The sequence below is a fragment of the Vitis vinifera genome, chromosome 7 (assembly GCF_030704535.1).
Source record: "Vitis vinifera cultivar Pinot Noir 40024 chromosome 7, ASM3070453v1".
Classification (NCBI taxonomy): Eukaryota; Viridiplantae; Streptophyta; class Magnoliopsida; order Vitales; family Vitaceae; genus Vitis; species Vitis vinifera.
Window position 1 is genome coordinate 27,165,458 of NC_081811.1, and position 15,288 is coordinate 27,180,745.

Genomic DNA, 15,288 nt, shown 5'->3' on the forward strand with positions numbered 1-15,288 from the left:
TATATACTTTCGTATTTAACATTGTATAGAAAATTTTTGAAAACAACTAAATTTTATTTTAAAAATAAGTTTTATTAAAAATATTGAGAAAGTATTTCCTATTTATAAAATTAAAAATATATATATTGATCACTCTTGCTTAGAGATAGATAATTGCCATGGTTGGATGATTATTTAAATGATTTGGTATAATTAAAAACAACAATTAGTGGATGGAAATTGAACCAAAACGAAACTCCATTGTTGATGTCAAAGATAGGCTCCAGCGTATGAAAGCAGCTCACACAGAGGAGACAAGCCCTAAGATTCTATGCAAAGAAATTAAGATCAAATGGTGACAGCCTCCATGAACTCTGCATCTTCCATCATAGCCTCCAAGGTCTCCGGCGATAAGCAAACCTGGATATCGATGCTTCCTTCTTCAGATCCCGGGAAAAAGGTGGTCTTTCCATCCAACTTGTTCCCTCCTCCACTTCTAACCGCAACTGGCTTTCCCCATCCAAAATCAGCACCATATACATGGAACTGCGGAGAATTGCTCATGTACAAAGAATCATTAATCATCGTTGTCCCACCTCCAAGCAGCTTGGGGTTCTTCACCCAAGATTCCAAGAATTTGGTGGCTCCTTCTTCAGTGTAGGCAGCGACAGTCTTGTTCACCTGCCAAGCCGCATGACCCAAACCCAACTCCAACAACTCACCTGCTTTCATCGTTACGGTTCCGGGCTGAACTGCAACCCCAAAATATTGCTGGGGCAATGGTGGACGCAGCCTTGGTCTGATACCTATTGGGAAGTTATATCTAGTCTCTTGATCCTCTGCAAGACCCCTGTTACGAATTACGGATCGCCAAAGATGGGCCAAGAGGGCTTGCGAAGAGGAGATTTGGTCGGTGCCCATTTCTGCATTAGCTCTTGCTTTGAGCGTAGCGATTTTATCTTTTGTGAAGTGGAAAACTTTTTCTTGCAACGGTGGCGTAGTGGGTATAGCAGAGACTAGTGCCGACTGAGGAATTTGTATGGAGTAGTGGGTATCATCCACAAACCAAGGCTTGAAAATAGGAGGAAGGGATATGCTATTGGAACTCCGAGAGGCTTCTGACCATGAATTGAAGAAATGCCAGAAGGAAGTGCCGTCTGCAACCATGTGATTGACAGTGCAACCGATAAAGATCCCATCAACGAGCTCAGTCACTTGCACTGCAAGGAGTGGCTCGGAGACGCCTGCAGAGTTGCGGACTCCATGGAGTGGGAAAAAGGAAAGGACGATTCGAGGAACATAGGCAGGCTCAAGGACATCGGCCACGGTGACGTCATGCGCAGCAGCATGGACAAACTGAGCTCCGGCGCCATTACAGTTGATGAAGAAACTAGTAGTATTGTCGTCGTTTACGGTGGCGCCAAGGCGGCCGGCCAGTGGGTAGAACGAGTCTAGAGTGCGAGAGAGAGAGGTTTTCAAATGATCTATGATGCTGCTATTCTCTTGTGGTGGGGTTGAAGGCTTGAGAAAGAGGAGACCCTGTTGGATGGAACTAAGGAGAAGAAGCTGAAGCTCCCATGGAGTTAACTCAATCCTCTGAGTTGACTCGTTCTGACTCGCCGGTACGACCGTAGTAGTGGAGATGATGCTGATGCCTGCCATAAATCTTGTCTGCCACAATGTCCAAATCACAGCTAGCCTATGTTAATAAATTGACTACTCAACCTAGACTGCACTTGAATGTGTCAGAATTGAAAATATTATAATCAATTTTTAGTGGAAAATTATGGAAAAAGTTTCCTCACCTCCCATGACCATCATACCTTTTCTCCTATCTCATAGAAAATGCCACTAATCCAAAACCATAAGAGTAATGGGTCACGATTAATGGTGTTATAAATTTAATTCTCAATAAATAAAAAAATGCGAAAAGTTTGATCCCTCATATGATTCATGTGTTGACAAGACTCCTAATGCTAAAAGTTTCATCTAAACTAACAAATATCGAAATAATTGATTCAATTTTCAATAATAAAAAAAGTGATTTTAAAAATCAATCTTATTTTTTCGATTCTCAATTTTCTTGTTTCCTAATAGTTATAAACTGAATTAAACCCTTTATGTATAATTGTTTAATATTTGATCATTCTGTTTATATTTAATTTTATTATAATGATTCATTATTTTATATTATAATTAAATTAATTTTAAATATATTTTTATCATCAAATTTGAATTAATTTTAAAAACAAATTATACATAAAAATTCAATAAATTAATGAGTCTGGATTCAAAACAAAAACAAATTTACAACTAGACTAAATATTAAAAAAAAAGACTATTAAACTTAGGAAAAACCAATTTATAAAAACTAAATTAAACCGGTTTTAAAAGGTTTGGTTTGATTTAATTTTTAATCAATTTGGATGATATTTAAGTCAAAAATCAATCAAATCGTATTTATTTATTTTCTTTACCCTTACTTTACGTTCATTGTGCTCTTTATTTCTACTTTATATGTTCGAATTTTTTTAGTCCACTTCATACTCATATGGGCCTGTCAATTACAGCTATTTACCAGTAAACAATACATCACCATCTATTATTATTTAATATATTTGAAGAATTTTTAAAATCATAATATCAATTCGAAGAGTAACATTCCTCCTCATGCCTTATCAGACCATCCTATCTTAATTTATTCTAACAATCAATTGAATAGAACTGTAATACAGACGAGCCAACCCACCCAACCAATGATTTAATTGGTGTAAAATTTTACTTTTATTAAGTTATTATTTATGTGAATTAGGTGATGTTTGTTTTTTTGGTTGATTAAAAAAATTAAATATTATTTGATTTTTTCTTATTTAATTAAAAATAATATAATTATTTATTTCAATCAATATAATTAAATTAAACTTATTAATAATAAATTTATTTTAATTGATATTAAAATATTATTTTTTATCTAAATATAAAAATTAAATATTTTAACATTTTTTATTCAATTAAAAAACAAATACTATCTTTTGGTATTAATTGAATTTATGAAAAGCAGTCAAAACCTAATATTTATATTATTATTTTAATTATATTATATATTATTTCATATAAAATATGAGAAATATAAAAATAATTTTTAAATATTAAAATCAACATTTCTAACATTACCATAATAAATTTTAATTTATCTATGTAATAAAATATTATTAGATAATATATTTGATATTTGTTAATATTATTTATTAATTAATAGCATCTTCTTGATTGATAAAAAATCATAAATTTAAAATAATCAAACTAAATCTTCATCATCATTAAACAATTTAGTTGAAATAGTCATTAAATGAAAATTAAATAATTGTCAGAAATAAATATGTATATTAATTTTAGTTTTTATATACTAATTTTATTATTTGAAAGAAGAATATTTGAAGATCCCTATATACATGTAATATTGAAAAAATGATTAAATTATAAAAACATATTTGATTATAAAAAGAATGAAATCTAAATTATGTATGTAACATTGTTTATTACTCCCATTTTTTGGTATGTACTTATTCTATATCATGGTGGGATTGTTATTTTTATTTGGATCTTAACCGTGTTAAATATTAGTGTAGACCCCTTTTGTGGGGGGCCGGGAGAGAGTTTTTTTTTCTCTTCTTTGCATTTCTTTTTTGAAATAAGGGGGGCCCCTTTTCTCCCGGAAATCGGCTGCATGGGCATGGCGGGGGCCATGCTGGTGGTTGAGAAGCTATGCTGGCTGATGGAGGAATAGTAGGGTTGGTGATGGCTTGCTGAGGAAGACATAAACAGGGGTGTTGGGAGATATTTGAGGAGCAAGAAGAAAGCCGGAGGGGCAGAGGTTTTTCTGGAAGAAAAGGCTTAAAGAAGGAGAGGAGGATCATCGTGGTGGGGGGTAGCAGAGAACTTTTATAAAAAAAAAAAACTGAGGTTAGGAGTTGTCTGGAGCTTGAGAGGACTTTGGAGGAAGGTGAGCATCTCGGGAGGAAAACTTGGAGATAGGCTGGTCTTGCTGGAAAAGGATTTTCTCAGGTACGAATGCTACGGGTTTATTATTTGTTATTGATTGTTTATCACTTTTCCATGTCCCTTGTTGATATTTGAACGTTCATTAACTTGTTTGGGGTGGATAATGAAGGCCACTGGAAAAGGATGTTCTCAGAGGGCTCACTGATGACTCATGAAGTGAAGCCTCTGAGAATCACCTTTACTTGTTTTCTTTTATGTTCTATTTTCTATGGATTCTTCTTTGTAGTGGCCACTATTTGTTTCTAAGCCTTGCTCAATGCAATGGCTGTGAAAAGGCATATCCAAGTCTGGCTGCACACTCCCACAAAGATCTATCAGGGTCAAAAGGGACGTATTGGGTTTTGAGAGATGTTTTGTAGAGGTTGTTTTGGCTGAAGAAGTAAACCAGCCGAAGACATCCAGAGATGAGACTTGCTTGAGCCGAGAAGGATTCTGGAGAACAAGCTTTGCCCGGGAAATAAGAAGAACCTGAGACATAAAGAATTGTGGGCAGCTTGAGAAGAAGATCATCTGGAGAATGTCCGGATGCATGGAGCTCTGAGATGCTTGACACTCCTTTTTGGGGATTTGGATGACATAGTAGTGCCAAAACTAGCGCCTGTTTTGTTCCCATGCTCACATACAATTGTTTCGTCTCCTCAGATTTATGATGAACCTTTGCTCACAAAAGCATTTTTAATAGTTTATGCTTGCACTTCCTTGTTGGGTGTGATGGCTGGTGTATATGAGACAGAAACCAGTAATTTTGATGATGCTAATGCTTAGAACATGGATGGATCGGTTCTTACCATCTTAGGGCCCCCGGCGCAGTCTGAAGATCCTGATGATTGGAGCATTAGAATGGAGGTTTTAAAGTGTTTGAATAAGTTTGACCAGATTTTCTCAAGCCTCACGGAAATAGAGTTTAAGGTTGTTGTGGGACCTTTGTGGCAGACATTTGTATCATCTTTAAGAGTGTATGAACCGCTATCAGTTGGAGGTGCAGATGATCCTCATGAGGGAAGATATGACTTTGATGGTGCAGAAGAAAAAAAAAAAAGCCTTGAATCCTTTATAATCCAATTATTTGCGTTGCTGTTGACCATTGTGGGTGGCAGAAGATTGGCAAAGGTTGTTGCAAATAGATTTAGTGAGTCACACGGGAAAAGGAGTTCATTCACTTGCATCTAAGGCCCCACGTGGATTAGCTTGATGGGAAAATGGGTTTGTGGCCTTTTTTTTTTTATTATTATTATTTGTTTGTTTGCTTTTCTTAAGTACACGCCTGTTTGCCAGGCCATTCCTATTTTTATCATTTTCTTAGTTTTTCCAACTTTTGATGCCAAAGATTCATTTTCAAAATTTTATTTTTAATTTAATTATTTAAAGAAAAACTCCCATTATATATATATATAGTTTTCAAAATTTTGACCTCCCAAATTTTAATTATTTTATTTATTTATTTATTTATTTTTAAAATTCCATCCTTAAAATAATTTTTCGGGTTTCCATTTTTCGAAATTTAATTTTTCGACGTTCCATCCTTAAAATAATTTTTCAGGTTTCCACTTTTCGAAATTTAATTTTCCGGCATTCCATCCTTAAAATAATTTTTTAGGTTTTCACTTTTCGAAATTTAATTTTTTAGCGTTCCATCGTTAAAATAATTTTTCGGGTTTCCACTTTTCGAAATTTAATTTTTCGGCATTCCATCCTTAAAGTAATTTTTCGGGTTTTCACTTTTCGAAATTTAATTTTTCGGCATTTCATTCTTAAAATAATTTTTTGAGTTTCCATTTTTCAAAATTTAATTTTTCTGCATTCCATCTTTAAAGTAGTTTTCCGGGTTTCCACTTTTTGAAATTTAATTTTCCGACATTCCATCCTTAATAATTTTTCGGGTTTCTAATTTTTGAAATTTAATTTTTCGGCGTTCCATCCTTAAAATAATTTTTCGGGTTTCCACTTTTCGAAATTTAATTTTCCGGCATTCGATCCTTAAAGTAATTTTTCGGGTTTCCACTTTTCGAAATTTAATTTTCCGACATTCCATCCTTAATAATTTTTCGGGTTTTTGATTTTTGAAATTTAATTTTCCAGCATTCCATCCTTAAAATAATTTTTCGGGTTTCCACTTTTTGAAATTTAATTTTCTGACATTCCATCCTTAATAATTTTTCGGGTTTCTGATTTTTGAAATTTAATTTTCCGGCGTTCCATCCTTAAAATAATTTCCACTTTTCGAAATTTAATTTTCCGACATTCCATCCTTAATAATTTTTCGGGTTTCCAATTTTTGAAATTTAATTTTCCGACATTCCGTCCTTAAAATAACTTTTCGGGTTTCCACTTTTTGAAATTTAATTTTCCGACGTTCCATCCTTAAAATAATTTTTCGGGTTTCCAGTTTTCGAAATTTAATTTTTCGACATTCCATCTCTAAATAATTCTTTAATTTTCCAATTCTCAAGTTCACTTCCCAATTTTCACAATTATTTACCTAATCATTATTACTATTATTCCATTCGTTTATCTATTCACTTATTCTTTTATTTAAAATCTCATTTCTAAATAACTCTTCAAACTTTCAATCTCAAAGATTCCACTATTCACGTTCATTCGTTTAAATATTATTCCATTAATTTATTTTACAAATTCCAATAATTAAAGTTCAAATTTTCAAAATTCCATTTTCCAAATTTAATTTTCATTCTCAGAAATTCCACTATTCACATTCAGTTGTTTAATATTAATTTCATCATTATTATTATTCCATTCATTTATTTATTCACTCATTCGTTTATTAAAATTCCGTCTTTAGAATAATTATTCAAAATTTCGATTCCCAAATTTAGTTTTTCGAAATTCTAATTCCTTTCAAATTTAATTTCTAAAATTCTCATTCTTGTATTTAATTTCTATTTCGGGTTTCCATTTTTTGAAATTTAATTTTCCGACGTTCCATCCTTAAAATAATTTTCCGGGTTTCCAGTTTTCGAAATTTAATTTTCCGACATTTCATCTCTAAATAATTCTTCAATTTTCCAATTTCGAAGTTCACTTCCCAATTTTCACAATTATTTACCTAATCATTATTACTATTATTCCATTCGTTTATCTATTCACTTATTCTTTTATTTAAAATTCCATTTCTAAATAACTCTTCAAACTTTCAATCTCAAAGATTTCACTATTCACGTTCATTCGTTTAAATATTATTTCATTCATTTATTTTACAAATTCCAATAATTAAAGTTCAATTTTTCAAAATTCCGTTTTCCAAATTTAATTTTCAATCTCAGAAATTCTACTATTCACATTCAGTTGTTTAATGATTAATTTCATCATTATTATTATTCCATTCATTTATTTATTCACTCATTCGTTTATTAAAATTTCGTTTTTAAATAATTCTTTAAAATCCCGATTCCCAAATTTAGTTTTTCGAAATTCCAATTCCTTTTAAATTTAATTTCTAAAATTCTCATTCTTGTATTTAATTTCTAAAATTCCAATTTTCAAATAATCTCTAAGATTCCAATTTTCAAATAAATTTCAAAAATCCAGCTTTCTCTCGAACAGTTTTTAATTCCTATTTGGTGACGCGTGTGATATGTTTTATGCTCTTTATTATACACTGACTCCATTTTTATGATAGCGCATTGCTCGTTCGTGGTCCAGGTATGCATCCTTTCCCATTTCGGTCATTCTTTATGCATATTTTGATTCCCATGTGTGCATGGTCGATTTGAGTATCCATTGATTTTCCCATTGATTACCACATCAGCTTCATTTTATTAGTAGAGACCCGACTTTAAGGACTTAGAGGAGTGTTACGATTTTTACCGTACCTTCCTGATAAGTAACATGACCCTCGAGCCTGATCTGGTTTTTCACATACCACATTTTCCAAAATAAGGAGTCACACTTAGGGTTTTATTTCTTATTTTGTTTATCCTTTTAAAAATAAAAAATAAAAATAAGTGGCAACTCCAAGTCATTATTTTAATAAATAAAATCATTTTCAAATAAAAATCGAACTCACCATTGAGTGGAAGACATATGAGTTGAAATGCGAGGTTCACAATTAGATTTATTTAGTTAAATATATAATTATTTTTTCCCTCAAAAATGTTTTTTTTTTCTTTTTTTATGAAATAAATACAAAGAGCAAATAAGTGGATGTATTTAACATGTGTTTTCTAAATACCGGTAATTAAATATCTTTGGCCTTATAAAAAATAATTACTATATTATTTTAATAAATATTTGAAAACTAGTAATTTAAGAGAAAATAAAAATTTATTACAATTTTTAAATATTCCAAAATATCAAATTTTGTTATAGTAATAAAAGGTTTAAAAATTAGTAAGATTAATATTATTATCCTTATTCAAAACTTGAAAAGAAAAAAAAAGACACCAAACATGCAAGAATTCAGTCAAACAAAATCATAAACGACAATTTCATTCCTCAAAAACTCTTAAAAATATAAAAAATAAAAAATAAAAATGGAATGGGGGCGAAGATCTGGAAATATATAAGTGATGAGTGCTTGGAAGCCAGTGATGAGTGCTTGGAGGCTGTGGCAGAGAAGATACATGGCAGAAATAAGCTTCATTTCCGCAGCCATCGTCGCCCTGACGAATCCGAGCTAGTCAACTCAGAGGATTGAGTTGAATCCATGGGAGCTCCGGTTACTTCTACTTGATCCCATCCAGAAGGGTCTTCTTCTCTTTCGCATGCCTACACCCCCATAAGAGCACAGCATCATAGACCACTTGAAAACCTCCCTCTCTCGCACTCTTGACTTGTTCTACCCATTCGTCGACCGCCTTGGCACCACCGTAAACGACGACAATACCTTTTGTATCTTTATCAACTGCAATGGCGCCAGAGTTCAGCTTATCCACGCATCCGCCAATGGCGTCTCCGTCGGGGACATCCTTGATTCTGTCTACGTTCCTAGGATCGTGTCTTCCTTTTTTCCACTTAATGAAACTCAAAACTACCATGGCATTTCGGAGCTGTTGCTTGCAGTACAAGTGACGGAGCTGGTGGACGGCATCTTTATTGGTTGCACCATGAATCATGTGGTCGCGGATGGAACTTCCTTCTGGCATTTCTTCAATTCGTGGTCCGAAGTCTCTCGGGGTTCCGACAAGATATTCCTATCTCCTGTTTTCAAGCATTGGCTTGTGCCTCGTACCCATTTCCCCATACGAATTCCTCAGTCAGCACTAGTCTTTGGTAAGGTCCCTTCATCACCAACCCAAGAAAGAGTTTTCCATTTCACAAAAGAACAAATTGCAGTGCTAAAAGCAAAAGCTAATACAGAAATGGGCACCAACCGAATTTCCTCTTTGCAAGCGTTGTTGGCCCATCTTTGGGTATTGGTAATTCGTAACAGGCGCCTTCCAGAGGATCAAGAGACTAAGTATATAATCCCAATAGGTATGAGGCCAAGGGTGCATCCACCATTGCCTCAACAATATTTTGGGGTTGCAGTTCTGGGCGGGAACGTGACAATGAAAGCAGGTGAGCTACTGGAGCTGGGTTTGGGTCATACGACTTGGAAGATGAACAAGATGATTTCTACCTTTACTGAAGTAGAAGCCACCAACTTCTTCGAATCTTGGGCGAAGAACCCTAAGCTGTGTTGAGATATTAGGAATGTTTTCCTTATATCATTATTTCCTTATATCATTTAGTGTTGAGATATTAGGAATGTTTAGATATTAGGAAAGTTGAGATATTATGAATATTGAGATATTAAGATATTAATTGTTATTTCCTTATGTCATTCTTTCTCATTCTTAGAATGGCAATACCCTCTATATATACTCTGTATATGAACGAATGAAAATATGAATGAAAAAACTATCATTTATCAATTTGAACATGGTATCATAGCCATGAAACTGAAATCCTGGATATTTTGTCGCTATGGTAGTCCGACAGTGATCAACCATCCTAAGACAAACCCTAATATTGATAAGTCAACCTTCAAATGCACTCACTGTAATAAGACTGATCCCACCAATCTGGATATCCCACAATTTCAAAGCAACGACTCTTGGTATGATCAGGAAAAAAATGAGGAACCGAGGGTTTGAACCATGGACCTTTAGATCATGTTTAGGTTATCAACACTTTGTTATTAATGATAATAATCGTGATCAACGGAAGAAGGATTCCAAAAAAACCTCGACTGCAACTGTTGCCGAAATAAAAACAGAGGTTAATGTTGCTGAGAAAGCTTCTGCATTGGTAGTCGCTACAGATCATGGTGGTAAGTTTTTAAATACTTTTACACCTGTTATTAATAGTGCATGGATAATTGATTCTGGTGTTACAGATCATATGACTTTTGATTCTAGACAAGTTTCACCCCTTAAACCTTCCTCACAAAAAATTATTTCCACAGCCAACGGTAACACAACTCCAGTCATTGGGGAAGGATCCTTAACTCTTACTAATACTTTGAATTTGGATTTTGTTTTAGTTGTTCCATCTTTAGATTACAATCTTTTGTCAGTTTCTCAAATCACTGCAACCTTATCTTGTATTGTCATTTTTTTGCCTGAATTTTGTGTGATTAAGAACATCCAAACAAGACAGACGATTGGTTGTGGTATTAAGCGGGGAAAACTCTATTACTTGGACTTGCAGTCAAAGAATTCAAATAAGTTGCAACAAGCCTTGATGGCTGATGGATCTGAGGGAGAGAAGAAAAAATCTGAAATTTGGTTGTGGCATCGACGTTTGGGACATGCTTCTTTTGGTTATTTAAAAAAATTGTTTCCTAGTTTGTTTGCAAAGAGTAATATGTCTGGTTTCCGTTGTGATATTTGTGAATTGGTTAAAAGTCATCGTGCTTCGTTTCCGTCAATTTTAAATAAAAGTCCGTTTCCTTTTATGGTTATACATTCTGATGTTTGGGGCCCATCCAAAGTCCCAACTTTGAGTGGCTCACGTTGATTTGTTACTTTTATTGATGATTGTACCAGAATGACATGGTTATGCTTGATGAAGACCAAAGATGAAGTGAACTTGTTGTTTCAAAAATTTCATAAAGTACAATGCAAAGGTTCAGGTTCTGCGTAGTGATAATGGTGGAGAATATCAAAGTTCTGATCTTCAAAAGTATTTGGAAGGACATGGCATCATTCATCAAACTACTTGTGCCAATACACCCCAGCAAAATGGAGTCGCTGAACGAAAAAATCGGCACTTGTTAGAGGTTGTTCGTGCTTCCTTGATAGCAGCAAAAACACCGATATCTTATTGGGGAGAAGCAATCACATCTGCCGCATACTTGATCAATCGGGTACCTTCTAGCTTAATTAACTTTCAAACACCACTCCAAGCTCTTACTAATGTCGTAGTTGCCCCAATCGTCCCAAATTTACCTCCTCGTGTTTTTGGTTGTGTGGCATTTGTGCATCTACACAAGCACCAACGCACCAAGTTAACTTCTCATGCATTACAATGTGTGTTTGTTGGATATGCATTGCACAAAAAGGGATATCGATGTTACCATCCTCCAACTCGACAAATGTATATTACAATGGATGTGGTGTTTCATGAAGATTCGATGTATTTTTCATCTGAGTCTGAACTTCAGGGGGAGTACCATAAGGAAATTCAGACTCTTGATTATGATTGTCATATGTCTGAGGAAGATGAATCTGGACAATCTGAACTAGTGAACAAGGAAATGGGTGAGTTGGATATGAGTGGTCAACAATTTGGGTCCGAAAATGTCTTCACTGAAATACCAAACCAATCGTCGTCTGTTGAGGGTGTTCTTAATTTGGAACCTGATCCATTCGTGAAACGGTTACCACATCGTCATAATAGAGGTATTCCTAAACCCACATATGAACCTGAATTGTCTACCAAAGTCAAATATCCCATGAGCAACTATGTGTCTAACCATCGTTTGTCTGAATCAAATAAGTCATTTGTAAATCAACTATCTACTGTACCTATTCCTAACAGTGTGCAGGAAGCCTTAGCTGATCCAAGGTGGAAAGCAGCCATGAATGAAGAGATTAAATCATTGCAGAAGAATGAAACATGGGAACTCGTAGAATGTCCACCAGGAAAGAAGCCAGTTGGGTGTCGTTGGATCTATACTGTGAAGTACAAGGCAAATGGTAGTATTGAACTATTTAAAGCAAGACTAGTAGCAAAAGAGTACACTCAAACTTATGGAATTGACTACACAGAGACATTTGCACCTGTAACTAAGATCAACACAGTTCGAGTATTACCGTCTTTAGCTGCAAACCTAGATTGGTCATTACAACAATTTGATGTGAAAAATGTCTTTTTGCATGGCGAGTTATCTGAAGAAGTATATATGGATCTTCCACCAGGATGCATGGTGTCAGAAAAGCAATGTCAGAAGGTGTGCAAATTGAAAAAGTCATTGTATGGGTTGAAGCAATCCCCGAGAGCATGGTTTGGAAGGTTCACAAAGTCAATGAGAGCTTTTGGCTATCGTCAAAGTAATTCAGATCACACTTTGTTCCTGAAAAAGCAACATGGTAAGATTACCGCACTCATCGTATATGTGGATGACATGGTAGTTATAGGAAATGATCCTGAAGAAAGAAAAGCTCTGCAAAATTATCTATCTAGAGAATTCGAAATGAAAGATCTAGGTTCTTTAAAATACTTTCTTGGGATTGAAGTTTCTCGATCAAGTGAAGGAATTTTTCTGTCTCAAAGAAAGTATGCCTTAGATCTTTTACAGGAGACTGGAATGTCGGGATGTCAACCTGTTAATATACCAATAGAAGAAGGTCTGAAATTGTGTGTTGAGCCTAATCAAGTATCAACCGATAAGGGAAGATATCAGAGACTTGTGGGGAGATTAATGTACTTAGCTCATACAAGACCAGATCTTGCTTATGCATTGAGTGTAGTGAGTCAATACATGCATAATCCTGGAGAGCAACATATGAATGCAGTCATGCGTATTTTGAGGTATTTGAAGAATGCTCCTGGGAAGGGAATTTTGTTCGCTAAAAATGTTGATCATCAAAGTATAGAAGTATATACTGATGCTGATTGGCCGGTGGAGTGGATGATAGGCGATCTACATCTGGTTACTTTACCTTTGTATGTGGTAATCTTGTGACATGGAAAAGTAAGAAGCAAAATGTCGTTGCTCGTTCAAGTGCAGAAGCGGAATTTAGAGGTATGACTCTAGGACTTTGTGAGACATTATGGCTAAGACTCCTCTTACAGGATTTATGTTACCTATCTAGGCAACCAATCCGATTGTTTTGTGACAATAAAGCCGCGTGTGACATTGCTCATAATCCAGTACAACATGATCGTACAAAGCATGTCGAGGTGGATAGATTCTTCATTAAGGAAAAGTTGGATGATAAGATTGTGGAATTGCCTAAGATTCGATCAGAAGATCAATTGGTCGATATCCTTACCAAAGCTGTCTCAAGTTAAGTGTTCTCAAAATTTTTAGACAAGTTGGGCATGTGTGACATCTATGCACCAACTTGAGGGGGAGTGTTGAGATATTAAGAATGCTTTCCTTATATCATTATTTCCTTATATCATTTAATGTTGAGATATTAGGAATGTTTAGATATTAGGAAAGTTGAAATATTATGAATATTGAGATATTAGGAATATTGAGATATTAGGAAAGTTGAGATATTAGGATATTAATTGTTATTTCCTTATGTCATTCTTTCCTTGTATCATTTTTTCCCATTCTTAGAATGACGATACCCTCTATATATACTCTGTACATGAACGAATGAAAATATGAATGAAAAAACTATCATTTATCAATTTCAACAAGCTGGTCATACCTTTGAACGCAATGATCAGTAATGTTCTCGTGATGAGCAATTCGCCGCGATTCAACGTCTACGGTACTGATTATGGTTGGGGAAGGCCAGTTGCGGTTAGAAGCGGACGTGGCAGCAAACGTGACGGGGAAGACCACCGTTTTTCAAGGGGCTGAAGAATGAAGTATTGACATTGAAGCTTGCTTATCGCCGAAGACCTTGGAAGCTATGATGGAAGATGCAGAGTTCATGGATGCTGTCACCATTTGATTTCGATGTTTAGAATCCAAGGGTTTGGGTTTTTGGAGCCTTGACATCCATTCTCATTTTCCACCCTTGACTACATTTCAATGTTTTTAACCAAAGCATTTAAATTGGTGTACAAGAATGGTAGTCAAATATTTATAACAAAAATTCTATCACGGTTCAAGAGTTGAATAAGTGGTTCAACCGTGTTAGACGATATATATATAATTTATATATTATTAAAATTTAAAATCAATAATATTTATTTCTTCCATCTCTTATCTAAATTTACAAAAATTCCAAATTTTATCAAATAAAACATAAATAATATTTAAATATGAAAAATATATTGAAAATAGAAAAAAAAAATCATGTATATTTATCATTCATATTATTTTTTGAAATAATATATGTAATTTATTTATTTATTTATTTATTTATTTATTTTTAATCAATTTTAACACAAAGGGTTTTATTTTTCTATTTTTTAATTTAGAAAGAAGTTTAAAAAATATAAACAAAGGCACCTTTTATTCTTTTCCTTTTTTTTTTTCTTTTTCTTGTTTTTATTTTTGGGATTGAGATAAGAATAGACACTTTTTCTTGTTAAGAATACAAAATAAATCAATTTATAATTTTGTGCAATATATATATGGTTCACGAAAGTATCGAGAAAAAGATAAGGTATGAAAAATATATATATTTTAGTTTTATTATTAAAAATATAAAATCAAATTAAATATTATTAAATTAGTTAAAAATTTTAATTAATTAAATTTAAAATAATATATAAAAATAATTTATTCATTTTGGGCATATATATATATTTTATTTATTGTTCCTCTTTATTTTAACTTAAAATCTATTTCCCTCTTAATTATGTTTTTTTTCTTACTTTTTCACCCTCCTCTTGTGACTATATGTAGCTAATGATTAAAGAGTTTATTTTTTGTTTGCATATTTTTCTTTTTAAAAAAAAAAAAAATCATGGCTGGAATATCAAAGCGGACAACGTGGTCCACGAGATGCAGGATGTGGTTTTAAATGGTTCGCTATCACTCCAGCGTACAAAAGCCAACAACGTGATCTACGGTGTTGTGTGTCGGCTAAGTATCTTATTATCTAAATTATTGTTGATGATACCATAATTGTGTGGCTTTAATTGTCATTCAGTGAACCATTGCCATTAATG

The 15,288-nt window shown here is 33.7% G+C and overlaps 2 protein-coding genes across 2 annotated transcripts; one reads left to right on the plus strand and one right to left on the minus strand.

The window, feature by feature from the left end:
* Positions 1 to 219: 219 nt before the first annotated feature.
* On the minus strand, positions 220 to 1,822 carry LOC100250876 (uncharacterized acetyltransferase At3g50280). Its single transcript, XM_002282894.4, has one exon. It carries the CDS (start codon positions 1,639 to 1,641, stop codon positions 328 to 330), a length of 1,314 nt encoding a protein of 437 aa, XP_002282930.1. The 5' UTR covers positions 1,642 to 1,822; the 3' UTR covers positions 220 to 327.
* Positions 1,823 to 8,536: 6,714 nt separating this feature from the next.
* Positions 8,537 to 9,683, plus strand: LOC100261185 (protein ENHANCED PSEUDOMONAS SUSCEPTIBILITY 1). The gene is made up of 2 exons (XM_019221010.1): positions 8,537 to 8,673; positions 8,789 to 9,683. Exons 1-2 carry the CDS (start codon positions 8,537 to 8,539, stop codon positions 9,681 to 9,683), a joined length of 1,032 nt encoding a protein of 343 aa, XP_019076555.1.
* Positions 9,684 to 15,288: the final 5,605 nt, after the last annotated feature.

Bases quoted from the DNA above. Each gene is read 5' to 3' on its own strand.
- LOC100250876 (XM_002282894.4), bottom strand. From the start codon at position 1,641: ATGGCAGGCATCAGCATCATCTCCACTACTACGGTCGTACCGGCGAGT.
- LOC100261185 (XM_019221010.1), top strand. From the start codon at position 8,537: ATGGGGGCGAAGATCTGGAAATATATAAGTGATGAGTGCTTGGAAGCC. The intron at 8,674-8,788 runs GCTAGTCAACTC...ATAAGAGCACAG, and splicing joins CGTCGCCCTGACGAATCCGA to CATCATAGACCACTTGAAAA.